Genomic DNA, 27147 nt, shown 5'->3' with positions numbered 1-27147 from the left:
GGAATATGGACAGGTGATCTGACTGCCCCAGGTGTGGTAGTGGTGCTGACCTGAACCCCTTCTTAATATTTGAGTAAACCTTGTCTAGTGTGTTTTTCCCCCTGGTAGCACATCTTATGTGTTGTTCAAGTTTCGGGAGAACTGACTTTAGGTCTGCATGGTTGAAGTCCCCGGCTATGATGTGGGCTGCTTCTGGATATGTGCTCTGTTGTGAGTTTATTGCACCGAGCAGGTAGCCTAAAGCTGTGCTAGCGTTAGCATTCGGTGGGATGTAGACTGCTGTTACTATAACCCCTGTAAATTCGCGAGGAAGGTAAAAAGGCCTGCATTTAACTGTTAGGGACTCCAGATCAGGAGAACAGTGGCTATCTATGATTTGGATGTTAGTGCACCAGTTGTTGTGCACATAAATGCATAACCCCCCCCCCCTTGCTCTTACCGGAGTCGATGTTTCTGTCCCAACGAAACGCTGTACGCCCGGCTAGCTCAATGGCTCCGTCTGGGATAAGTGGATGAAGCCATGTCTCTGTTACTAAGAGAATGCAACAGTCCTCCACGAGTTTGTTTGCTGATATCTGTAGTTTTAGTTCGTCCATTTTGTTGATGATGGATCTGGCGTTGGTGAGAAACATGCTGGGTAGCGGTGGTTTGTGTGGCTGTCTCTTTAGCTTGGCAAGTATACCGGACCGGCATCCTCGCTTTTGCTTCCTGTTTCTCCTCCGCCTGCGACGCCTGTTCGCGCCGACAACTATCCACGGAGCGCCCGGTGTCCTGGCTATCTCTTCCGGTATATTTCGCGGGTGTGGAAATTCGCGCACAAGGTCCCGATTGCACTGGAATCCGATGATCAGAAGGTCCTTTCGGTTGTAGGTAGGATTTGCCTGATTTTCCTGGTTTGCATGACTAAAATTGACTAACAGACATAACACAGATAACACACATAAAACGCACTGAAAGGGAGAGCTGTGAGCCGCTGCGTCCGTGCGCGCCGCCATCTTTCCCCGTATTCATCACCATCTATACGGCACCAGCACAGCATTTTATCGTATAGAAAAAATCACATGTGGTGAAAGTGCACATTGTCAGATTTTATTAAAGGCCATTTTTATACATTTTGGTTTCACCATGTAGAAATTACAGCAGTGTTTATAAATTGTCCCCCCATTTCAGGGCACCATAATGTTCGGGACACAGCAATGTCATGTAAATGAAAGTAGTCATGTTTCGTATTTTGTTGCATATCCTTTGCATGCAATGACTGCTTGAAGTCTGTGATTCATGGACATCACCAGTTGCTGGGTGTCTTCTCTGGTGATGCTCTGCCAGGCCTGTATTGCAGCCATCTTTAGCTTTTGGATGTTTTGGGGGCTAGTCCCCTTCAGTTTTCTCTCCAGCATATAAAAGGCATGCTCAATTGGGTTCAGATCAGGTGATTGACTTGGCCACTCAAGAATCTACCATTTTTTTAGCTTTGAAAAACTCCTTTGCTGCTTTAACAGTATGTTTGGGATCATTTCTTGCTGTAGAATGAACCACCAGCCAATGTTTTGAGGTATTTGTTTGAACTTGAGCAGATAGGATATGTCTATGCACTTCAGAATTCATTATGCTACTGCCATCAGCATTTGTATCAATGAAGATAAGTGAGCCAGTACCTTCAGCAGCCATACATGCCCAGGCCATAACACCCCCACCACCGTGTTTCACAGATGAGGTGGTATGCTTTGGATCTTGGGCTCTTCCTTCTCTCCTCTATATTTTGCTCTTGCCATCACTCTGATATAAGTTAATCTTCGTCTCATCTGTCAACAGGACCTTTTTTCCAGAACTGTGGTTGTTCTTTTAAGTATTTCTTGGCAAACTAACCTGGCCATCCTATTTTTGCAGCGAATCAGTAGTTTGCATCTTGCAGTGTAGCCTCGGTATTTCTGTTCATGAAGTCTTCTGTGGACAGTGGTCATTGACAAATCCACACCTGACTCCTGAATAGTGTTTCTGATCTGTTGGACAGGTGCTTGGGGATTTTTCTTTATTATAGAGAGTATTCTTCTGTCATCAGCTGTGGAGGTCTTCCTTGGCCTGCCAGTCCCTTTGTGATTAGTAAGCTCACCAGTGCTCTCTTTCTTCTTAATGATGTTCCAAACAGTTGATCTTGGTAAGCCTAAGGTTTGGCTGATGTCTCTTAACAGTTTTATTCTTGTTTCTCAGTCTCATAATAGTTTCTGTGACTTTCTGAGACAGGTTCCTAAAGATCTACTTCAATCTGACCAATCACAGTATGTTCTATTCATTGGTGTATAAAATTCATTATTTCCTTTGTTCACCATTAGAAAATAGACAAGGTTGAAAAACAACAGGACGAACTATGATTTTTTGAAAATCTATATCTGCAATCAAAAAGGCTGAACAAAAGTTAATATCTGATGCTCACTCACCTGATCCTCGTCATAATTGGGATCTCGGACATCCACTTCTTCCACATCATACACTTCACCAGGTGTTCCCCAGACACCTTTACCTCCTGCTCCACCTACCAATAGAATTGTATGATTTAAAGCAAGAACTAAATATATGTATTAATTTCAAAAAGCAAGCTTATTCAAATATTCTGGGAAGCGAGATATTAAACCACCTGCATTTCAGAATGGAAACATTAAAAAAATTATTTAAAAATAAATCCACTCCAAGAAACTACTGAGTGCGAACCGAAGTTACATTTGGTATCTAAAAAATCCTCAGTTACCAGCCAATCTGAATATACTATTCTAACCCAATATTCTTAATTCTACACAACTACAAAAATGAAACAATCAAGTTTTACTCCAATTTGCACCTATTTGTATAAAACAAACATACCAAGGCAATGTACATTAAGTTATATATAGTACAAAGGCGTTTATAAATGGCTTTGTGTTGACCTCAATTCACAAAAAACATGACTAACACGGTTCCTTTCACACTACTCTCATTAAATTACCTCTGATTGGTAATACTCTGCCAAATTATTTTACCAGTTTGTTATCTTCCTGATATTTTTTGGACACCTGTAGTAAGGATATAATACATTCCAGAAATTGTTGCTAAACAAGTAGTGGATCTTGGCTTCATCTGTTTAAACTTTTATTTCACCTTTACAAACAGCAGTTAACTTCCACTCATTTCAACTGAATGAAAATCAGATGCAAATCCAAATCCAGTCACATAAACATAAGCAACATCAATGATTCTATATACCTTTTTCTTCTTCACATGCCACTACTCCCTCAACAATGTTTAGTGAACCGCCTGTGCAAGATCATTCCCACCCAAAATCCTACTAATGTATTATGATATATAAAACTATTAAGCATTAAATTACAAATGTTACTCGAAAGGACTGACTGGCATGAAAAGCAGCATTCTACGGTTAAAACCAAGATATCGTTTAGTCAGAGTAAAGAACTAATGCTTCACTGCAACTATCCAGTGTACAAAATGAATCCTTAAACAGAAAACAATGGACATACAGAAGGTTAAGGACCATTTGTGGGTAAATAAATCGTTTTGGGTGCAAAGTCAGTGGCGCAGCACCCGGGCTCAATCTTGACCACGGAGATGTCAGTACGGAGTTTGTACGTTCTCCCTGTGACGCATGGGTTTCTCCGGGTGCTCCGGCTTCCTTCCACAGCAAGGACATACAGGTTTGTAGGTCAATTGGCTTTGGTAAAATTGTAAATTGTCCTTAGTATGTAGGATAGTGCTGGTCGACGCAGACTCGGTGTTCCGAAGGGTCAGTTACCATGCTGTATCTCTAAAGTCATCACCAATGGCTTTAACACTGCTCCTCACGCCACAGATGCTGCCTGACATGCTGAGTATTTACTGCGTTTTTTGTTGTTTCCATGTCAAATTATAGTGTAGCCAATTTAGTTTAAAATAATTGTCTCAGGAAGAAGCACCAAAATGAAAACGAGGTGCTGCGAATGACAAACATCGTATCTGTCAGGAGTTAAAAATGAACCTCATCTGGCACTGCAACCACTTAAAATTGGATGGCAAGCCACTAATCTTGCAGAAAGCAGGGTAAACTGACAGCTGTTGTAGTAGTCAAGTTCTCCAGTGCTGAGAAGTAAGACTATGTTCAAGGTGTTCTGGTGTTTCCAGATCCATTATGCAGCATAAAATGAATCTAACAAAATTCAATATGGCATTTCTATGCTGGCGATTTACAAAAAAACTGTTCCCCAATGCTTTAAGGAAAAGTATTACAAAATGCCACAATTTCCTGTATATATATTATCCCTGTCAAAAATGACATCAGTTTTAGCCACCCATTTTATAGCAGACCAAAGAAAGCCAATGATCACATCATTTAATTAGCTGCAATTTGATCCAAAATAAGCTGGAATAAGGAACCAGTCATCTTAAAAACGTTCTGTAATTGGTTGTAGTATTGAATTTTTAAACTATGAAGGTCACATCCAAAATCAGTTATTACTGTGTTTTTCTTCAATTGTCTACATATTAACCCACTCTTTTCCCATCTCAGTCTTTGTCAACTTTCATTCATTTCCTATTCCCCAGCGCTTTGATTTCATAGTCCCTTTGCTCTTGTCATATTCTCCCTACATACATGTCTTACAATTCTTGGTGTTTCCTACTAAAGGGTTTAACTAGTACACTGCACAATTAGATTAAAAACAGACCCATGAAAGAAATTGGGGGCAGTTCCAAATTATTTAATCAATTAAGGATACCCTCAGCAACGGCAGCGTAATATTTAGAAATGGACTTGAAAATCTATCGTGAAATTGATAATGAGAAGAGTAATACTATGCTACAAGGTGTTGTTGATCAGTTGGCAAGATGGAGAGAGCAATGGTAGGTGCCATTTAATTCTTAAAAGGAATAATGCATGTAGGGAGAACTAATAAGGCCATGACATGCAATAAATGATATCCCATAGGGAATATTGAAGAATAAGGAAGCTTGTATACAAATCCAAGGATCCCTGAAGGTGGCAGCACTGGTTAAAAAAGATGATCAAGAACAAACTTGAGATACTTGCCTTCATTAACCATGGTACAGAATAAGAGGGAGATTAGTATCACTGCCTAAAGCATGAATTAGGCTACAACCTGTGTCTACATTGTGTCTAGTTCTAGTCACACCCCATAGGAAGGATGGGATTACACTGGGAAGGGTGCAAAGGAGATTGACCAGGATGTTGTCTAGGCTGGAACTTTTCAGTATTGATGAGAGCCTGCATTGGCAGTTTGTTTTCCTTGGAGTGGACCTAACTTTTACAAAATTATGAGGGGCATAGGTGGCATAGATGGTGAGAAATACTTTCCTGTAGCAGCAATTTCAAAAAATAAAATATGTAACAGGAAGAGACTCAGAGGAAATCCAAGGAAGAACTGCACCAATCCCATTCATATCCCCCAGGGGTGGTTGGAAGTTGCGATTGTTCGCACATTCTTACAACATTTAAGAGGTTTCTAGATGAGTGTTTAAAAATTAGAGGTATTAGAGGCTAGGTATGCGCAAGTTCTCATAAATGGAATTAGTACTTGACGGTCATCATGGACATGGTGAGCAAAAGGGCTAATTTCAGTGCTGTACAAGAATAGATGTTAAGTGATGTGTAAGTATTACAAAACCAACCAAAAGCATTTCTGAAAACACTATCCCATCAATCAGAAAAAAAATCCAAGAATGAAGCTGGATTTTAACTTAGATATATCATCACAGATTTAAAGATGCCAATACTAATCTAAACATTAGAGAAACAAACCTTGCTCCACAATCAGCACCCCATTACTTGAGTTTAGTAAAATAGTAAATACTAAAAGAATAGAATACAACATTGCAGAGTTTATATTGTCAGTGTACAAGACATTTACCAAATGTTCAGATGTCATCCATCTATTGAGAAGATATTTTGCTCTCAACATGTTCTAAACACACCTCATCAAGACAATGTTAAAGATCTCTTTCAAAAAGCTGACAGTAATTACATTTCCAAGATCATGATTTTTGAAAATAGCTGGCCCACACAAATTATTCACTGTGATGTTAGTCTTAAATAGTAAGTTAAAGCAGTGAGAAGTGAAGACATGCAAAACTAAGGTCACAGAATTCTGGTTACCAATGAAGTGCATTAAATAAATAACAAATGGTGAGTGCGGACTGTAAGATATCATGGTATCAAAAGACACCAGGTTTAGTTGCCTGTTAAGATCCTGAAAATTATTGTTCCTAAGTAGTATGTTACAAGACTTTACCTGTTTTTCCTACATGTTCCTCTTCAAAATGTTTTCTATAGAAAGTACATCCATGAAAGTTAATCAATTCCAAAGTAAAACCTCAAATACTTGCCTTTCTTAGGCAGTCCTCTTCCTTTCCCCATCCGTGATTTCCTGTCCAACATTTTTCCCTTCGGGCTAGTGGGAATAACATTTCGACTACTCTCCCCATTATCACTGAGAGAATCTCCTCGCCCAGAATCCCGAGACGAGTTCTTCCTCAAACGTCTCTTGGCTTTGGCTTTGAGCCGAGCTTCATGAATGGACTTCTCTCGTGATATCCAGTTCCCATTGATTTCATTTGGCAGTATAATGGCTTCAGTTTGATCTTCATCTCCAGACAACATGTTACTAGTACTGTTGTCAAGTTCTGAAAGAGCAAGTTGAGCCATTAAGTCAACAATGGTATTCACAAATAGTAAAAGTACAATATAAAGTGTACTTTTCAAGGTGGAAACTAGCAACAGAAAAACAAATAACAGCAGTAGCAGCTGACAATTTCACCTGCAACATCTGTGCCAACAAGTGGTGAATCACAACATGGAAAAATAATGCACCCTACTTTTACTGGCCTGCATTTGCAGATCTCCTGAAACCAAGATCATAAATTCATAGCCATGGTCTACAAAGTATACAAGCTGGTGACCTTCAGTCAGTCTAAAGAAGAAATTACAAAGCACATAGAAGGGAAAAATGGACCCAAAAAACAACGTGCAGACAGCTGAACCTGCACGATATTATTCTTACTGAAAAAAACTTACCAATGTCTGTGAATATGCATTATCTTCAAATAGTACTTGGAACAATACTAAGTACTAGATTATAGCTTTAACCCTATAGATCTTGACTCATTCATTTCTCCACATTGTGAGAATATGCACCAATGTTTTATAAACTTTGCTACCCTACACCGTGCTTGATATCTCACATGTGACAGAATTTATAACTTGCCTCCAACTAGTGTGCTCACCCTCCACTTCTCTAAAGAACCATGTGACATGTTCCAAAATCATAGACATTTCTTGTTGATACATACCTTTCCTTAATGATGCACTGTTAGGTGAATGGTTAGGCAGATTAATACTGAAGGCAAGTACATATAGTAACTCTTGTATTTACGACGTCTCTATTGGGACCTTTTTGTACACTTTGTTACTATGCTCAACACTTCTGACTTTTCTCTCATTCTTTTTATATTCAACTAAGCAATCCATACTTCATCTTTATGCATGCCTACTCTTAAAAAGAAACATCACACAATCTATCCATTCAATCACTGCAGAAAACCTCAAAGTAAAACTCATCTCAGTCATTCCTTCTTCCAACATCAGATCTATTAACTTGGACTCTACTTCAACCTTGGTAGTATTCCAAAGTGTCTTCAACCTTTTACTTCGTTTTCTAAGTAAACATCAGCCAATGCCAGACAGAAATATGACAAGTCATTTTTTCATCTATAACTTGGTGCCAACAGATAATTTGTCATACATATATGTTCATATAAACCACACACACTACAGTTAAATCAGCAGTATGAATGCATTTAATGGTGACATTGCTACTGGTTTCATGTTGTACCTTTCAAAAAGCAAATGAAGTTTTGCTCCGACTTTTAATTATAGCGCCAGAACCAGATGATCCTACACATAATCTGCTAATCATTTTAGTTTAAAACTGATAAAGACTATCTTTTTGGTATTAATAGGACAAACTGCACAATTTTGCTATGATAACACCAAGTAGGTATTCTAACTATAGCAGCAAAATTTTGGAAAGTATTAAACTGGCTAAATAAGATTTGAGTCACCATAACTAATATAAATAAGATAGAAAAATATAGGCCACTACAACACTTTATCAAGGAAACTTAAAAATATCAAGGCAGCATAAATTTGTTTTAATAATTTTAGGAAATGGTGGTGTACATATTTGCTTTGGTCAATGGATAGAGAAGAGGCAAATGGTGAAAAATTAAGGAACAAATGCAATGACAAGAATGATAGCTTGAAAATAAGACACAATAAATAAAAAAGTTCTTGAAGCCAGATGTATCATAGAGAATTGCTAATTATTTGTAGCTCCATTCAATTTTGAATTCAAAGCATTAAAGTCAATTGAATTGCACTTGAGAAAGATACAAGCACACATTAGCACAATTTTGCTCCTATTCAAACAAAACAATTTATATATACTAAAATGGTTGGCTGGAATCTTGAATTTTCATGAATATATTTATGGAGAACTTGATCCTGGAATTAGCTCTACTGCCAATCACCAAGGCATTGGAACAAGAAAGAATTAGAACTAAAACTCTGCAATCAACTTTTCATATGAAAATGACAAAAGTGAGATTCCTTGATTGAATGCTGTTACCAGCTGAGCAATGAATCACAAATCATGAAGGTCAGGTCACAGTAAACCCACTTTTGTTAATGAATGTCAATGTTAAACACCATGCAAATTGACTTCAATTAAACTCCATATCATGAACTCACCTTGAAGCTCAATTACACAATGTGCCCCTGGGAAAGGGGAAGTGTGGACAATTGGAAAGGTGGAAGGGATGAGAGGACATGGATAGCTGGCCTCAGCACTCCTATACCTTGCATAGGAGAAAGTGATCAAAAAGGCTGTGCTTTTTTTCCCAAATAGATGGCTAAAGGTTATATTACTCAGTATGTTATGCAATGATCCATGTCAACATACAAGAAGAATGGAACTACCGCAGACCCAGCATCTTCAGAGATTGGTCTTCAAGTACAGGCAGTTCTGCTGTGATGCATTAGCTGTGCTCCTCATAAACCTTGCATTGTAGAAAATCCTGTTATAAAAACAATTGCGTCAATGGGAAAAAAGGGGATTAAGGACGAGAGGGTTTCAGATTCAGTCACAAAGTTTTTATGCAAGATTTTCAAATATAAACGCCCATTTATTACTACAAGTTTATTTTTGCTACTGTAAGCTAGAAATACTAAAGAATGTATGATACATCAGATCAGAAGGTATTATTGCATAAGTGTCAATAGAAACGATTGCTTGTCAATTTCAATGATCAACTGCAGTGAAAGAGATCGACTGTGTTCCAGATACAATGACAACTAATTGTTGCAGGGAGGTTGCAATGAATTATTTTTTTTCCTGGACTGTGTTTTTTTCCAAGACAGATTTTTTGTCTACTTATCATTTCCAAAGCAACTTTTAAGTGGTAACTTTATGATCAAAATTGCATTATAAGTTATTTAAACCACTTAAAAAATATTACTTTTGAAATTGTTAAGTAGAAAAATAGGCTGGCTTGGAAAAAAGTCTAGAGAAAAAAAGATCTTTCTATGTAACCTCCCTGCAATAATTTAGCCTGTGTAATACACAAAGTATTCCCCAATTCATCAATCACATATTCAATCCACATTATGGAAATACACATTATAGAAGAACTACCTGTATTGAGAGAAAGATGTACTATTTTTGAATTTTTAAAATTTAGAACTTTCTCCACGATCAACCTAAATTACTTTTAAATTAATTCGGTAATATTTAGAATCATACCATTAAAAACTACTCCCTAACAAACTGTTAACTCAAATGCAATTCCTCAAAGTTAATTTAATTAAAACCAAAGGTTTTTCAAAACAAAGTCCTTGAATCTATTCATTACTATTTATGGGGAAATTGTAATATTTGCCAATTAGGAATCAAGCTGGGTTCTTATTTGGCCAATTCAGGATAGTTATAAATATGCAAAATAATTAATGTATAACAACAACCAAAAATGTGTAAATTGCTGAAAAGAATTAGTAAAATTTTGATCTAAACATCATCATCTTTAGATTTTCAACCAAAGACCATTGAAAATACCCAGGAAAAAAAAAACTGCAGATGCTGGTTTAAATCGAAGATAGACAAAATGCTGGAGTAACTCAGCGGGTCAGGCAGCATCTCTGGAGAGAGGAATGGATGACATTTCAGGTCGAGACCCTTCTACAGACTTGGGAATCAACCACATTTTGCATGATCCAAAACAATTATATAAACAAAAGATTTGACTTAGTTGCCACATGATAGTTTTAAACAAGAGAAAACATTTGACCCTAATTTGAATAAGAAATTGTTCTTGGTAATTAATAGATTTTCAAGTGTTGACATGCTACAGGCAAAGCGCTTTTGTGAAATTTTTACATCAATTACGCGAGATCTGACCAACAACTGGGACGCGACATAACTTGATTCGACAGCTATTACAATAAAGCCACTGCCTATCTTTTTAAAATAAAGGTCCTGCAATATAAATGATCATAACTTTGACTGGGTAAATCATGAATTATAATGCTGATTGGCAATAAAGGCTTCACTAACATACCTAGAAAACTGAAAGGGAGGAGGAGAACAAGGGAAACATAACAAATATAAAGATCGTCTCAAATTGCATTAGATGCCCACAAGAAATCCACGTGCTCAGGAGGATTTCAGGATCACACCAGATAGGAAAACTTTCACAAGTGAGCATATACAACCTAATACTGATAGCCTAGGGTATGTTTACTCCCCCCAGCACCCCCCCCCCCCCCCCCCCCCCCTCCTACCCAAGACGATTTCTAACATTTACTTTTGACTTTTCATGATGCTTGAGAAATATGGTTAGAGTGAAATCAACAGGCATGGAAGTTAATAAGTCAGGAAATTGTGGAGCTTGCGAGAAAGCAGTTCAAAGTAGCAACGTTAAACTCTTTTTAAGATGGGAAATTGGGCAAATATCCAATTAACTGATGTACGAGAAACATATCCCTTAAATACTACGAAAAAAAACAAGTTTTAACAACACATCAACTCTTGTAAAACAAAATACTCAAGGTTTCCAGAAAGAATAAAATCAAGGTGGAAAAATAAAGAAAGGGTGTGTCAGAACTTTGGACTAAGACCATTCCTTTGGCACCACAAATGCTGTTTGACTGCTGAGCTCTACCAGTTGTTTACTTTTTGCAACCAAAAGCTGTCAATCAGTGAAGCCAGAGGAGTCAGTTCATGAAGAATGTAGATTTCACAAAAGATACAGCACAATGTTAACAGGAACAAGGTCACAAAGGGGGCGAGAAGTTTAACTTGAGGTCTTAATGAACCAACACGATAATGACTAACGAGATCCATGCAGCGTTCTGCAAGCACTTAAATTTATGCAATATGAAAGTTGAGAAGTTATCCAGAAAAACATTGAAAGACTTACTGTGTAGTAAGGAACTACAGATGCTGGTTTAAACTTACAAAAGACTTACTTTTGAATGTGCCAAAATCTGGAGTTTGAGGTCTGGCTACTGGGTTAAGGCTACTGATGGTGACACTTCCTGAGGGAAGACAAGACCCTTTCTGCCCAATGTGCATGACAAGCAGACTGAAAATGTGCAGAAAGTGGCAAAGGAAAATGATCTCAAAATTATTTGCCAGAACAAGAATCAAATAACAGATTTACAGCAATGATCTCTCCAGCATTTAAAAAATGGCTGTATTATCAAACCTTAATACCAGTTAGTCCCACTTTTTATTCAGTAACATCACTATCACATTTGCTGAAAAACAAGAACTGCAGGTACACATCATAGATATAGTAGGAAAATAACTGCAGATGCTGGTACAAATCAAAGGTATTTATTTCACAAAATGCTGGAGTAACTCAGCAAGTCAGGCAGCATCTCAGGAGAGAACGAATCGGTGACGTTTCGGGTCGAGACCCTTCTTCAGACTGATGTCAGGGGGGCGACTAGATGTTACAATCCCTAAGGTTTGCACTACAATTGACTGGTGTTGTTCTTGGGGGTGACCACTAGGTAATGTTGCTACCATTCCGACACATCTTCAGTTGTGTACCTCAACGTCACTGGGTGTTTCGGCCTTTTATCACAAGACACCCTCAGTCGAGGCAGGCCCACCGCCGGGTGTTCAGACCTGGGTGTGTGTCTTATGGTTAGCCTCTAGATGGTTATGTGGCAGCCCATACAGCATTTTTTTTCCAGCCGTTGACTGCTCCGTTCGGCAGCATTTGCAAGTTCTTTGATTGCCCTCCTTTGGGCCTGCCCTCCTACTTCCCTCAGGAGCCTTGCAGTGGAACTGGCTACAAAGCCCCTGCACCCCACCTCCACTGGACGCACCCTTACACTCAACTGGGAAGGGGGAGGGGAAGAGAGGGACAGAGGAACTATCTAAAGTTGGAGAAGTCAATGTTCATACCGCTGGGCTGCAAGCTGCCCAAGCAAAATATGAGGTGCTGTTCCTCCAATTTCCAGTGGGCCTCACGATGGCACTGGAGGAGGCCGAAAGGTCAGACTGGGAGTAGGAGGGGGAGTTGAAGTGCTATGGATATAGTCCCCGACACCCAAACTGCATCAAAAATGTTACAAGTTAGGCATTTAAACTTTCTTCCAAATACATTTTTACTTAACAGATTCACAGTTTAGTTGAATAATCCTACTGGTGCAAGTGGCAGCCTGGGTTAGATAGGTTCTGAAGCACAATTCTAAGATTTAATCTAACAAATCGTACCACGTACAGAGACACTGTTGCACCCTTGAAAGCAAGTCAATTATGCTTCAGTTTACCTGTTTCCATAATTCAAGCATGTATAAAAAACCTGTAAGCTGATTGGAAAAAATATCTCATGGCCTGAAAAACTACCTCAAGCAACACCAAATTAAAAAGAAATCTGATTTATTCATAACTGTCTGTATAAAACTACTACTGCATTCATTTAATTAACAATCAAACCCAAAAGCAATTATTTGTTAACATGTTACTGGCAGAAGTTATACAATGTAAAAGGATGTAAATACAAAGAAATGTTTACAACCCCCAAAGACATTAAATGAAATCCAAAATACCAAGAATGCCTGGAGAGAATAATTAAGGTTGCTTTATTTTAAAAGGCAAGTGGTTGATCATGGCAAGGAGCCCCTAGCTTTGTCACAGATTTAAATTATTCCCATTAGTTTAACTAAAAACAAAAGGAGGTGACAAGGAAGCTGAACAACAGACAACTAAGCGTCAAAATAAAGAGATAAACCTCAGAATGTTTAGAATAAAAAGCCTTTTTCATAATGTGACCAAAGTAGCTATTGGGGAAGGAAGTCAAATTAGCCCAGTGGCTCGACCACACGTGGTGTCTGCAAAGTGCTGCCGTTGAAAGTTATTTAGCTTAAAAGTATTTACTTTTGAAGGCACCAACATGTGAAAACAAAATTTATTTTTTATTTGAAACGTCTTTTTTTTTTTTTAAAGAGTCGAAATATTCAAGTAGAAAGGGGAATGCGAAATAAAGATTTAAATCTTAAACCAGTTTACTTTGCACGTACTGCACATTTGGCATGTATACATATTTGTGCTAAGGATCCTGCAGATACCACCGTATCTGTCATCATTGGCACACTCTCTCTCTCTCTCTCTCTCACACACACTCACTTACACAGTACCTGCTGTTGGAGGATTGCTGAATTTCGGCTCTGCCTCCGTTGCCATATTTGCAAAGAAATCGGGATTGGTTCGAAGGGCTGTTTGTGTTACCCGGGGGTGGCGGGGGGGGGGTTATGATTCACTGCTCTCTCTCACCCCACTTTCCCCTTCCCCTCCACCCCAGCAGCGCCTGGAACTTAAATGAAAACAAATCCGTTCCTCTCAAACCCAGTCTCTGGGAGCAGAAGACTTCGGGGATTCGGCACAGCGGCCCTGGTTTGTGTTTACGATGGGAGAGTGTGAAGGTTGCTGTCGGGAGGTGTGCTTTCATTCACAACAAGCCGCTGCTGCTCCTGCCGCCTGCGACCCTCTCGCCGCCTCAACGCCTTCCAGTCGCTTCTGTTTGTTTTCCTCCCGCGACCTAGCCTCACGTGGGTAGCAACAACGTCGTCCATTCGTCGTCGAGCCGCCGAAACGACCAATCGCCGGCGCGCTTGCACCGACGTTGGGGCTTCGCTCCCGCGACCAATCATAAATGACGTACCTCCCCTCCCTCCCTCCCTCACCCGCAGGGAGGCAGCAGCCTGAGGGGCCGAGTGGCCGCTGCCGCTGCCACCGCCACCTCCCCCGACGATGCACCACATGAAGGCCCGAAGGCACAGGAGCATAATTAGGCCTTTCAGCCGCAGAGTCATACAGCGTGGAAACAAACCCTTCGGTCCAACTCATCCATGTTGTCCCAACTACACTAGTCCCACCTGCTTGTTGCGTTTGAACCATATCCATCTAAACTTTCCTATCCATGTACCTGTCCACATGTTCATGAGTTATAGAAGCAGAATTAGGCCATTCAGCCCATCAAGTTTACTCTACCATTCAATTAAGACTGATCTATCTTTCCCTCTCAACTTCATTCTCCTGCCTTCCCCCCATAACCCCTGATACCTGTAGTAATCAAGAATCTATCAATCTCTGCCTCCCTCAAGGAAGTGTCCTGGCACCCACTTTGTTCAATATCTATGTTAACGACCAACCTATCCATCATAACACCAGGAGTTTCATTTATGCAGATGACCTGTGTATTACAACCCAAAGTGTTGACTTCCTTGAGGCAGAAGCTACTCTGTGTGAGGCTTTAGTCAACCTGTCTTCATACTACAAAGAGAATCACCTGAGTGCTAATCCAAATAAAACCTAAGTCTGCGCCTTCAACTTGAACAAGTATGCAAATCGAAGGTTGAAGATCATATGGAATGGAGTCAGATTGGAGCACTGTGACAGTCCAGTCTATCTTGGTGTGACTCTTGATCGATCTCTGACCTACAAAGCACATATCACCAAGCTTAATGGAAAAGTCAGTTCCAGAAATGCTCTTCTTAGCAAGCTGAGTACCTCAAAATGGGGAGCAAATTCTAAAACCATTCGATCAACAGCTCTGGCACTCTGCTTCTCCACTGCCGAGTATACCTGCGCAGTGTGGGTGCGCCGCTCAGCTCATGCAAGGAAGATTGATCCTGTGCTAAACACAAGCTGTTGCTGCATCAGTGGATGCATGAAACCTACCAAGACTGACAACATCTACCTACTCTCTGCCATTGCACCTCCTGGAATCAGAAGAGCTGTAGCCAGTCAAAAAGAATGCCTCAGACAATCAGGCTGAAAGACACCCCCTACATACCCCACCCCCCTTACAGCGTTTGAAATCATGCAGAAGTTTCCTCGCTTCTGTCCATCCCTTGGACTGCAGTACCTCATCCAGAAGGCTCAAACTCTGGGAAGAGAGACTAGAGAAATCTCCGGAAGACATTCACATGGCAATTGATCCCTCTGAGAAACTCCTACCAGCTTCCGACCAACCATGGATAACCTGGCGCAGTCTCAACAGACGGCGGACAGGCATGGGGAGGAGCAAATCGAACATGCTGAAGTGGGGATATACTGAAGATGCGGCAGACTGCAAGTGCGGACGGGGCCTCCAGACTATGGAACATCTCCTGAGCTGTGACATGCTGCATGACACAAGCGCTGTAAAGGATCTTGCAGAGGTCAATGACGTGGCACTAAAATTTGCAAACGTTTCCCACACCAGCACAAGGTAGAATGTTTTGAGAATCTGGAATAAAAGTGGCCAGTAATAAAGGCTCTAATGAATTTGAATGTTTCATTACTTTTGCAAGGATTATGCAAAGATAGTATTGTTGCATCTTTGTGAAGCTTTATGGTTTCTGCTGTAGGTAGTCTGGGACTCAGAAACAAACGTGGGACAGGCTTCACCTTTTCCCAGGAGACCATGGGTTTAATGCCAGGTTTGAGGTCTCGGTATTCAAAAGTCAGCTTATTGCAAAGAATTCTCTGTCCCAGTTGGTGTGGAGATTAGAGTATTTAAAGAGGAAGTGGATAAATATTTGAACAATCAAGGAATTGAGGAATATGAAGAACTGGCAGAGAAGAGGAAATGAGACCTAGAGTAGATCAGTCGTGATAATATTGAATGGTAGAGAAGTCCTGAACAGCTGAGTAGCCTGTTCTTCTTACTATTTTCTAATGTTATCATACAGTTTTGGGGAAAATATCAAGACTTTGAAATGGGTTCAAGAGCGATGCCATTAGGCATGACAGACTTTGGATCTGAAGCCAACATTGTCAGGTAAAGGATCTAGTAGGAGATTTTTAAAAAAAGGGATTTCAAAGTTCTGAATGGCTTTTCTGGAGTAAATAAGGCTAAAATGTTGTTAGCAGCAGAAGGGTTAATAACTACAGATTAAAGTTCGTAAGCAAAAGAGCCAGAGGCAGCATGAGGAAACACTTGATTTATTGAAGTCTGGAATACACTACTCAAAAGGGTGAAGGGAGCAGATTCAACACAAAAATTCAACAGTGAAATGCTTAAATAGAAAGCAAGACTTGTATTTCATATCCCTTTCAGAATGCCCCAAAATGAATTGCGTTTGAAGTTTTATCTCTGTTGTAATGCAAATAATATGCAGTAAGGTTGGGCTCCTATATGCACCCATGACCAGATAATTTTTTTATCATGTTGGTTGAGGAAATACTGTCCAGGACACGGAATATGAAATGCCTGAGGTAAAACTATGTGGCTTTGAGGAAAGTGGAGAAATTGAATAACTCTACGACATAAATGCACTGCAATGATGGATTCAACTGTCTCTTTCTTTAGCGCATCATTCTTTAACATACTTGGATTATATAAAACTGTAATTTGTTGTTTTAAAATTGTGAAATATTGAAATAACTTCCATTTTAGGCTGTATTTCCAGATTTAATGGGGCGGACATTCAGAAAATGGGATCAGGTCAAGTCAATTTTATTTGTATAGCACATTTAAAAACAACCCACATTGACCAAAGTGCTGTACATCAGTTCAGGTACTAAGAACGAACATACAATGGCACACAAAAATATCAGCACATACATAAACAGTTCACAGCGCCCCCTCAGAGGGACTCAAATGCTAGGGAGTAGAAATAGGTTTTGAGCCTGGACTTAAAGGAGTCGATGGAGGGGGGCAGTTCTGATGGGGAGAGGGATGCTGTTCCACAGTCTAGGAGCTGCAACCGCAAAAGCGCGGTCACCCCTGAGCTTAAGCATAGACCGCGGGATAGTCAGTAGCCCCAAGTCGGCCGACCTGAGGGACCTGGAGACAGAGTGGTGGGTTAGAAGATTTTTGATATGGGGGGGGGGCAAGCCCGTTTAGGGATCAAGCACCAATCTTCATTGGAACGTATCTTGTGAAACATAGAAACATAGAAAATATGTGCAGGAGGAGACCATTTGGCCCTTCGAGCCAGCACCACCATTCATTGTGATCATGGCTGATCATCCACAATCAGTAACCAGTGCCTGTCTTCTCCCCATATCCCTTGATTCCGCTAGCCCCTAGAGCTCTATCTAACTCTCTTTTAAATTCATCCAGTGAATTGGCCTCCACTGCCTTCTGTGGCAGAGAATTCCACAAATTCACAACTCTCTGGTTGAAAAGGTTTCTTCTCACCTTAGTCTTAGTCGTTCTTCAAAGTAATTGGATTGGTCATACACTTAGGTTTCAACAAATGCTTGTACTAATTTACTTCCAAGTAGAACATGGAAATTCTGCTGTTGGCATGACATTTGAAGATTTGTTGATCAAAAGGTTGGTGTGGGAAGTTGGTCCTAAACACTGAGGAACATTTATCCTTCCAGGTTAGGTTGAAGAGAGTTAGGGGTAACAGCTAAAGTCCTGAAATTCAAACCCAATTCACTTCCACTATGTCATGTTTGTGTTTTAATGGAATTAACATTTTTGGAAACAATGACTAATCCACTCTCAAGTACAGGTCCATCAAGGTATTTTGTTCAGGCCCCATGCGAGATCGGAAAAAATAGAAACTTCAAATGTAATCATAATTTCACTTTAACCCACTTACACTCGGATTCCCTGGGCTTATGCAACCCAAACCAAGAAGGGCAGGAAGTGCCTGGTAAATGCTTTTACAGTGCTGATGATAGGCTAAGAGGAGTGATAGTTCTCTCCAACTCCTAATTCTCTGGTTTGCTTGCATCCCTGTGATCTACTGATCCATATATTCCAATCCCATCTCTGCTGTGCTGCACCCTAATGATTTCTCTAGTGCCCACATTGGCCCCCAGCTTCCCCCCAACCCAGTCCTCCGTTGCCTTGTAAATATAAGGATCTTTCTCTATCAACAAAGAAACAACTTCTTGATCACTGATTGGTTAGTTTAGTCTATTATTGTCATGTGCACCGAGGTACAGTGAAAAGCTTTTTTGTTGCATGCTATCCAGTCAGTGAAATGACTATACATAATTACAATCAAGTCGTTCACCTTGTGCAGATACAGCATAAAGGATATACAGTAACATTTATTGCAAGATAAAATCCAGTAAAGTCTTAATAAAGGTAGTTTGAAGGACTCCAATGAGGTTGATTGAAGGTCAGAATTGCTCTATAGTTGGTGAGAGGATCGTTCAGTTGCCTAGTAACAGCTGGGAAGAAACTGTTCCAACCTGTCATTTTCTTTTTTCAAGTTACCTGCCTTTATGGTGTTTGTCTTTAGTTTTTTAGTAGTTTCTCATCACATACTGGGTGTGCATATCTTTGTGCCTGTTGCCTCTCTCTTATTAGAAAGATCCATGTGGTCTTCAGTGTCGTTAGCTTGAATTTTAGGCAGGTTTGAATTTTTACCCAGTCAGCAAGGAATTCTTATTCTTATATGTTGAAAGACTAGAGCGACTAGGCTTGTATACACTGGAATTTAGAAGGATGAGGGGGGATCTTATCGAAACGTATAAGATTATTAAGGGGTTGGACACGCTAGAGGCAGGGAACATGTTCCCAATGTTGGGTGAGTCCAGAACAAGGGGCCACAGTTTAAGAATAAGGGGTAGGCCATTTAGAACGGAGATGAGGAAAAACTTTTTCAGTCAGAGAGTTATGAATCTGTGGAATTCTCTGCCTCAGAAGGCAGTGGAGGCCAATTCTCTGAATGCATTCAAGAGAGAGCTAGATAGAGCTCTTAAGGATAGCGGAGTCAGGGGGTATGGGAGAAGGCAGGAACGGGGTACTGATTGAGAATGATCAGCCATGATCACATTGAATGGCGGTGCTGGCTCAAAGGGCCGAATGGCCTACTCCTGCACCTATTGTCTATTGTCTTATTTAGCATAAAATCTGAAAGGCAGCAAAAACAACCACTCAATTAGATTCAATTTAAATCCAAGGTTCAACGAGAAAGGACTCTGCTGATGAAAGTCGGCTTCAAAACCATGCCAAAGAAGGTTCTGCAAGATATTGGCAATGTATAAAACTTTAAGAGCAATCTGTACCATGTGCTATGACTTATGACTTAATTTGTAGGATATTAGAGTTAATTGGGTGTTGTTAGTGATCAATAAAAGATGTTTGGCTGGAAAGTCAGTACTGCTTACTTGTCTTTCTAAACAGTAGAGAAGAACCTACAAACACTTCAGTTCCCATATTAGTGCATGTTATTACTGCTGTGAAGAGGTGCTACATGAGTTAAAAGTGCTGGTGAATTGTATTCAAAAACTCTGATGATAGGTCACATTCAAATTGTTATCCATGACCCATGAAACAAAAATGCTCAAAGTTGTAAGAATTCGTCTAATCTAAAAAAACAGAAGTTTTTTCTCCTGGTTCGAAAAATCACTATGAATCACTATTGGCCAATTCAGTTATTTATTTTAATTGCACAAATATTTAACTATCATTCCTTCTTCTCACCCCCTCAAACTTATCTCAGACCTTCAACATAGGCTGAAATGTGTTAGGGCCTGCCAGACAACAGGCATCAAAATAAATTGCTGGTGTGAACATCTCATCTATTTTATTCAGGTGACACTCAAGGCCGAACTTATTTATGTTTGGGTCTTTGTTTCTGCATATTTTGTCTAAATGCTCACTAGATAATTAAAAGTTAGCATTGCATGTTGCCAGGTTTCTGCATCGTGGTTCACATCTTCAGAGAAAGTATTTTATATCAGGAATTGTTACCTTTATTGGCAGTGAACAGTGGAACTGTAAAATATGCAAATTTGAAAGAGAGCACGATAGGTCTGCTGACATTCAATAAGGAATAAATATTAAGAGAGAAAACTTGCACTCAGCATTACTTTTTACTTTGTTTAATTAATCACAATCCTTGTTTCCCAATTATCAGTTATGATTTATTTAAATAAGCAGGAAATAACACACCTGAAAAACCATCAGACTTCTAACATGCTTTCATAAATTTATGTCATAGGACAGAATTGTAACATCGAGTCTACTCCACCATTCAATCATGGTTGATCTATCTTTCCCTCTCAACCCCATTCACCTGCATTCTCCCCATAACCTTTGACACCCTTACCAATCAAGAATCTGTTATTCTCCACTTTATAAATACGCATTGACTTAGCCTCCATTACCATCTGTAACAATGAATTCCACAGATTCACCACCTTCAGGCTGTACCGTGAGAAAATGGCGACTTTATGTCCTGACCAATATCCATTCCTTAGCTAGAATTGCTGAAAAAGACTATCTGGTTTTGTTAGGCCTTGCGTTGTGCTAAGTGGCAGCCATTAATATATCAACTCTTCAAGTAGAAATAAGACTTTTGGTTCATGACAAACATTGACTAAATATACTAAAGTTCTGTATATTTTTAGTCCCTGTTAGAGGAGCATTCGTGCCATTTGAAATTCTCAAACAATGTTAAAGACTAAATTTTAAGTGCTGGTAGGAAATCTTGTTGATGAGTCCATCCTGTCTGGTGATATCAGACTGAAATCCGTCCGATGTTAATGTCTTCATCTGTTTTCACATTTCTTACAAATGGCTGGGGTAGACCAAAAACTAGTCCATCTAATTTTATTGCCCATGTAGGGTTTGAAATGAAACATTGCTTCTTTTTAGTGGGTTAAAAATCATCTTTTAAGTTTTTGTAAACATCTGGTCTGTAACCTAAGGTGAAGCACCATCATAAAAAAATTCTATAATTTTTGTCACTATTTCATTGGGGATTGCAAACCAGGTACAAGAATGTTTGTGGGTTATGAAAGTGAATATCCGCATTATCTTCATAATTAACTCAACATTGCATAATAGTCTTTTTGTCATCTATGTACAAGGCTGTGCTTGAATATTGTTAGGGAATTTTAACCTTGCATGTTTAGACTCGTTTTGGTTCTGCCCTATCCCTTTGTCTCCTTGCTAACTAAATATAGCATAAGGTAAAGGAATTCAAACTAATTCTCTATTATCTCAAGCACAGCCACGGACAAATAATTTAAGGAAAAGATGGTTCTCATCTACTAAAACAAGATCGAAAAGAGACACAGTGATGGAGTAACTCAGCAGGTCAGGCATCATCTCTGGAGAACATGAATAGATCTTCTTCAGACTGATAGGCAGATGGTTGGACAAAAGCCAGAGATAAAAGGACAAAAGCAGTGAAATGAAGATAGAAGTGCGAATTGTGAAGCCAGAAGAAGGAATCTAGGTGGAAGGGGAGGGAGAAGCGGAAAGGCTATACATGAATACAAGCAAGCCGTCCACAGAGTACAGATACAGGATAACGTCTAGTGCAAGATAACATCTGGTAACATCTGAGTAAAGATAGTTTGAGGGTCTTTAATGCAGTAGATGGTAGATCAGGACCACTCTCTAGTTGGTGATTGGATGATTCAGTTGCCTGAATGTAGCTGGAAAGAAACTGTCCCTGAGTCTGGAGGTATGCGTTTTCACACTTCGGTGCCTCTTGCCTAATGGGAGAGAGGAGAAGAGGGATGTGACTCATCCTTGATCATGCTGGTGGCCTTGCTGAGGCAACTTGATGTAGATGGAATCAATGGATGGGTTATTGGTTTGTGTGATGGTCTGGGCTGCATCCACAATTATCTGCAATTTCTTGCGATCTTGGATGGAGCTGTTCCTGAACCATGTTGTGATGCATTTCACAGCACATCTGTAGAAGTTGGTGAGAGTTGTTGGGGGCAGGCCAAACTTACTAAGCATTCTAAGGAAGTAGAGGCATTGATGTGCTTTCTTGGCCATTGCTTTGATATGGCTAGTCCAGTACAAGTTGCTGAATATATACTCCTAGGAACTTGAAGCTTTCAACCATGTCTACTTCGGCACCGTCAATGCATACCAGGGTATGCTTCCTGTAGTTAATCACGATTTCCTGTGTCTTGCTGACATTAAGGGAAAGGTCATTGGCGTCAGTTATGGGTTCTCAATCTTGTTCCTGTACTCCATCTCGTCGTTATTTTATATATGTACACTATGGCGGTGTCATCTGCGATTTTGTAAATTTAGTTGGATTTGTATTTGGCTGCACAGTCGTGGGTATACAAGGAGTAAAGAAGAGGGCTAAGAACGCATCCTTGTGGGGGGGTCCCAGTGTTGAGGATTATCGTAGTGGATGATTTGTCACCTATCCTCACTGATTGTGGTCTGTTGAGGATCCAGTTGCAGAGGTGAGTGCTGAGTCCAAGTTTGGAGATGAGCTGGGATTGGATAATGGTATTGAAAGCAGAGCAGTAGCCTTTGAATAGAAGTCTGACATAGTTGTTTCTCTTATCCATGTGTTCCAAGAATGAGTGTAGGATCAGGGAGATGGCATCAGCCATGGGCCTGTAGCTGCGGTGGGCGAACTACTGTGGACCAAGGTTGCTTGGTAGACTGGATTAAATGTGTTCCATAATTAGCCCCTCAAAACACTTCATGTTGGTGGGTATCAAGGCCACTGGATGATAGTCATTAAGGCATGATTCTTAAGACCTCCTTCATTGTCCAATTATCTGGATCCATGGGTTAGCATTGGTGGTTAAGGAAAAGCATCATTCCCTTAGCCTATACCACATTTTAAGTTTGGAACAACTTCTAAATGCAAAACATTCCAAGTTTCCATTATCCTGCTAGAAGAACATGCAAAATATGGGTGTGCTCTGTATTAGACAATCTGTTTAGAAATTGGACAGTTGCATCCACTTTGTCACCAAAATTTTGATCGATGCTGCTGGCAAGGCAGGCTCTTAGTGGAAGCAACACTCAAACCAATAATTATCCACACTCTTCACACTTTCGCAAGCAATGTCATGTCACAGCGGTAGGTGTGTGAGGTTAAGAAAATGAACTTAAAGTGATAAAAGAAACTGATGACATTTGCTTCTGCTCAAATGCTTGGAAAATATTCCATAGAAGGATCAACTAGGACTCCTCCAACTGACAGTTGCTTTAATTGTACAGTTGGGTGAATATGCATATTCTTTGGAGCTCTTAGCAGCCCTGATAACGGCTAGTCATCCATCCAAATGTCATGTCTGACTGATAAGGAATGAAGTAATTGCTCATAAGTGTTCTCACTGAAGCTACCTCAACGTAAAACTGAATAACTATACTTAGCCAGAAAGAAGCAGTGAAAGTGTAGTGGCTAATGACTCGATATGTTGAAAGAATGAACGATATATGTGTGAATGGTTTGGAACATGTAGTGTATAAGTTGTATCTTGATTTATTGCTTGTCAATATATAAATTGAGGTTCTGCGTGATCTCCCTCCATGCCCCCCCCCCCCTTCCACCAAATTGTTCTGAAGCCCACAACAGAGAAAATATTTTTTCTTTACCTACTCTGTCAATTCAAAGGATAATAGTGAATATGTGGCTTACAAATAAAAAAAACATTTGAATCAAGAGACTGTTTAGGTTTGAGTAACAAGAAACTGCAGAAGCTGGTTTACAAAGTAAAAGACAAAATATTAGAGTAACTCAGCACGTCAGTCAGCATCTCCAAAGAACGTGGATAGGTGATATTTTGGGTTGGAGACATAGGCGAGACCGAGTGACCACAGGCGAGACTCGGCGACCATTTTGTCGAACACTTGTGCTTGGTCCAACAAGGTCTACTGGATCTCCCGGCTGCTAACCATTTTAACTCGCCTTCTCATTCCAACACTGACCTTTCTCTCCTGTGCCTCCTCCATTGCCAGAATGAGGCCACACACATACTGGAGGTACAGCACATCATATTCCACTTGGGTAGCTTACAACCTAACATTATGAACATTGAATTCCCAAATTTTAGATAACTAACTTACAACCCTCCCGCTTTTTCCCATCCCATTCCCCCCTCCCAATGCCCCACCTGGATATGCATCAATTTTTCCCTTCCACCTATATTTTTTCCTTTGGCTTCAGATTTCACACTTTTTCTATCCATACATCAGACCTTTTGTCTTTTCATCTTTAGTACCTTTTACTTTAGAATTACAATGTGGAAACTGGCCCTTTGACCCATTAAATCCACACCAACCAGCGATTCCCCCTACACTAGCACTATCCTACATACTAGGGACAATTTGCAATTTTACCGCAGCCAATTAACCTACAAACCTGTATGTCTTGGGTGCATGGAAGGAAACCAGAGCAGAAAACCCATGTGGTCACAGGGGGACACGTATAAACTCCATACTGATAGCATCCATAGTCAGGATCGAACTCGGGTCTCTGTCGCTGTAAGGCTGCAGCTCTACCGCTACACCATTGTGCCGCCCTAGCCTTTGGCCTGTGTCTAACCATCTGCCTATCCAAAAAATTCCTCACCTGTATCGACCAGGTTTTGTTCTGCTCTTCCTCTCTTCCAGCTTTCTTGTCACCACCCCCCCAACCTTCACAATCAGTCTGAAGAACAGTAAGTGTCACAATATGAAGCGTAACCTATCCAAATTCTCCAGAGAAGCTGCCTAACCTGCTGAGTTACTCCAGCACTTTATTTTGGATTGTGGGTTTCAAAACCAAAAGGTAACACTGTATCAGATGTGTCGAATTACCAATGTGCAAAATTATGGAGAAAGCTCGTTGCTAAGAACAGCAATGGGAACAAATATTGATAAAAATCTGCATCCCACCAATTCATGGCAGAGTCAAAGAACTTCGGGCCGCAAGTGCATTGTACCACTTCACTGGTAATGTTTAAGCTGGATTTTTTGTTCTGTCAGAGCACTGTTTGATAGCAAAAAAATGTTGTTTGCATGCAGTTGACTGAAACATGAAAGAAGGTGGGTTTGTGGTTTGACCTTTTATACTTGGCTCTTATCAGCTACCAATGTTCTCGTGCAACCAACACATTTTACTGTTATCTTACTTTGCTGCTGTTTTATTGAAAACTTATTAAAAAAGAAACGGCTATTTAGAATTATCTGTCATTCGCCACATCCTGCTAAGAATACCTTTTACAATAATTTGAGAAATACAAAATATTTACACTGAATTAAGATAACAATTCTTCAAGTGTAGAAGCTAATTTAAAATATGAGAAGTAAGAAATAAGATCAAGAATATGACCCATCAAGTGTACTCTGACTTACAATATGGTTCAGTGGTTCAATGATTCTTTTATTATCACGTGTACCAAAGTACAGTGACATTTTTTTTTTGCATACTGATCAGTAAGATTATTGCCATACATAAGTACCATACCTGATTAAGTACTGAATGCATAGAAACAGTCCACTGAGTCCTTATGCAGCTAGCCATAGCGGCCTGTTGCAGCCGTCACCTCTATCTTCCATCTGGATCGCCAGTGAACCATTGTCCCTCTCTCGCCCGGCCTTCAGCCTTTGTCTCCCACGAAGGAGCCTCTAGCACCTGACCTTGAGGGTGCAGAAGGCAAGACCCTCGGGTTTCCTTACCGGCCCTTTGTCCAATGTCCGCCGTGGTTGCCAACTCCCCCACCTTCTGGATCGCAGTCTTCAGGGGCGAGAAGCACATGAGCCTCGTCCAAGGCTCCTACTCCAGATGGGTTTGCCAGTTCCGCAACGGGTAAGCTGGTCCTGCTGCTGGGGTATGGTAGCGGCCTTAGTTGGGAGTTCTTCTGCCATGTCATGGCTGATGTGATCTTGGCTTCACCTCCACTTTCTTGCCAGTTCACCATGAACCTCGATTCCCCCAAAACTCCAAAACCTCTCAGCATTGCTTTGTACTGTGTTTACAAACCTGCAAGTAAGAATTTCATTGTTTCAATTCGGTACATATGACAATTAAACACTCCTGACTCTTGATAAATAATTCAATCTGCACAATTCTCTGCTGTAAAGAATTCCAAAGGCTCATTCATGTGAGATGAAATTTCTCATCACTGTACTAAATTGGTATTCGTATGTTGATTTATTATTGTCACATGTACCAAGATACAATGAAAAACTTTGTGTGTAATCCAGACATATCATACTGTACATGAATATGTTAGATAGTGCAAAAGAGAAAATAAACAGAGAAAATATAGTGTTACAGTTACAAAGAAAGTGCAGATAAATAAAAAAGTGCAAGGGCTGCAGTGAGATGGAGTGGAATATCAGGAATTCATCTTTAGCATTCTGGGGGAGTCCAGAACTAGGGGTCACAGTTTAAGAATAAGGGGAAGGCCAGTTATGACTGAGATGAGGAAAAACCTTTTCACCCAGAGAGTTGTGAGTCTGTGGAATTCTCTGCCAAAGAAGGCAGTGGAGGCCAATTCACTGGATGTTTTCAAGAGAGAGTTAGATGGAGCTCTTAGGGCTAATGGAATCAAGGAATATAGGGAGAAAGCAGGGACGGGGTACTGATTTTGAATGATCAGCCATGATCATATTGAATGGCGATGCTGGCTCGAAATGCCAAATGGCCTACTCCTGCATGTATTTTCTATATTTCTATGTTTCTTCCACACTAGCTCCATAATCCACTATGGCCTTGCCTTTCAAAGAGGCTGGTACATTAGGATGCACTGAATGATAGATAGAATGAGAATTAATGAGCCTGATGCTCATGAGTCTAGATGTTTTGCAAGTAAAGTTTGACATCTAGCTTTGAAAAACTATCTTAGCACAGGTAACTAAAAGCTCAAAGTGGTAAAATGAAGAAAC

General features: G+C 40.1%; 1 protein-coding gene across 1 annotated transcript in view; it reads right to left on the bottom strand.

Moving 5' to 3' along the window:
- The window catches only part of pdcd4b (programmed cell death 4b), a 33310-nt gene extending 19152 nt beyond the window's left edge, over positions 1–14158 (bottom strand). Inside the window, exons 1-3 of the mRNA XM_078412719.1 lie at positions 13739–14158; positions 6361–6657; positions 2436–2530 (exon numbers count right to left, since the gene is read on the bottom strand). Of these exons, the coding sequence (XP_078268845.1) occupies positions 2436–2530; positions 6361–6657; positions 13739–13784 (438 nt within the window). The 5' untranslated portion in view covers positions 13785–14158. The remainder of the gene's footprint in view (positions 1–2435; positions 2531–6360; positions 6658–13738) is intronic.
- Positions 14159–27147: the final 12989 nt, after the last annotated feature.

Source organism: Rhinoraja longicauda, chromosome 16 (assembly GCF_053455715.1).
Source record: "Rhinoraja longicauda isolate Sanriku21f chromosome 16, sRhiLon1.1, whole genome shotgun sequence".
Taxonomy (NCBI): domain Eukaryota; kingdom Metazoa; phylum Chordata; class Chondrichthyes; order Rajiformes; family Arhynchobatidae; genus Rhinoraja; species Rhinoraja longicauda.
Note: the sequence above shows the minus strand (reverse complement) of the source record. Positions and strands in the feature narration are given on the sequence as shown.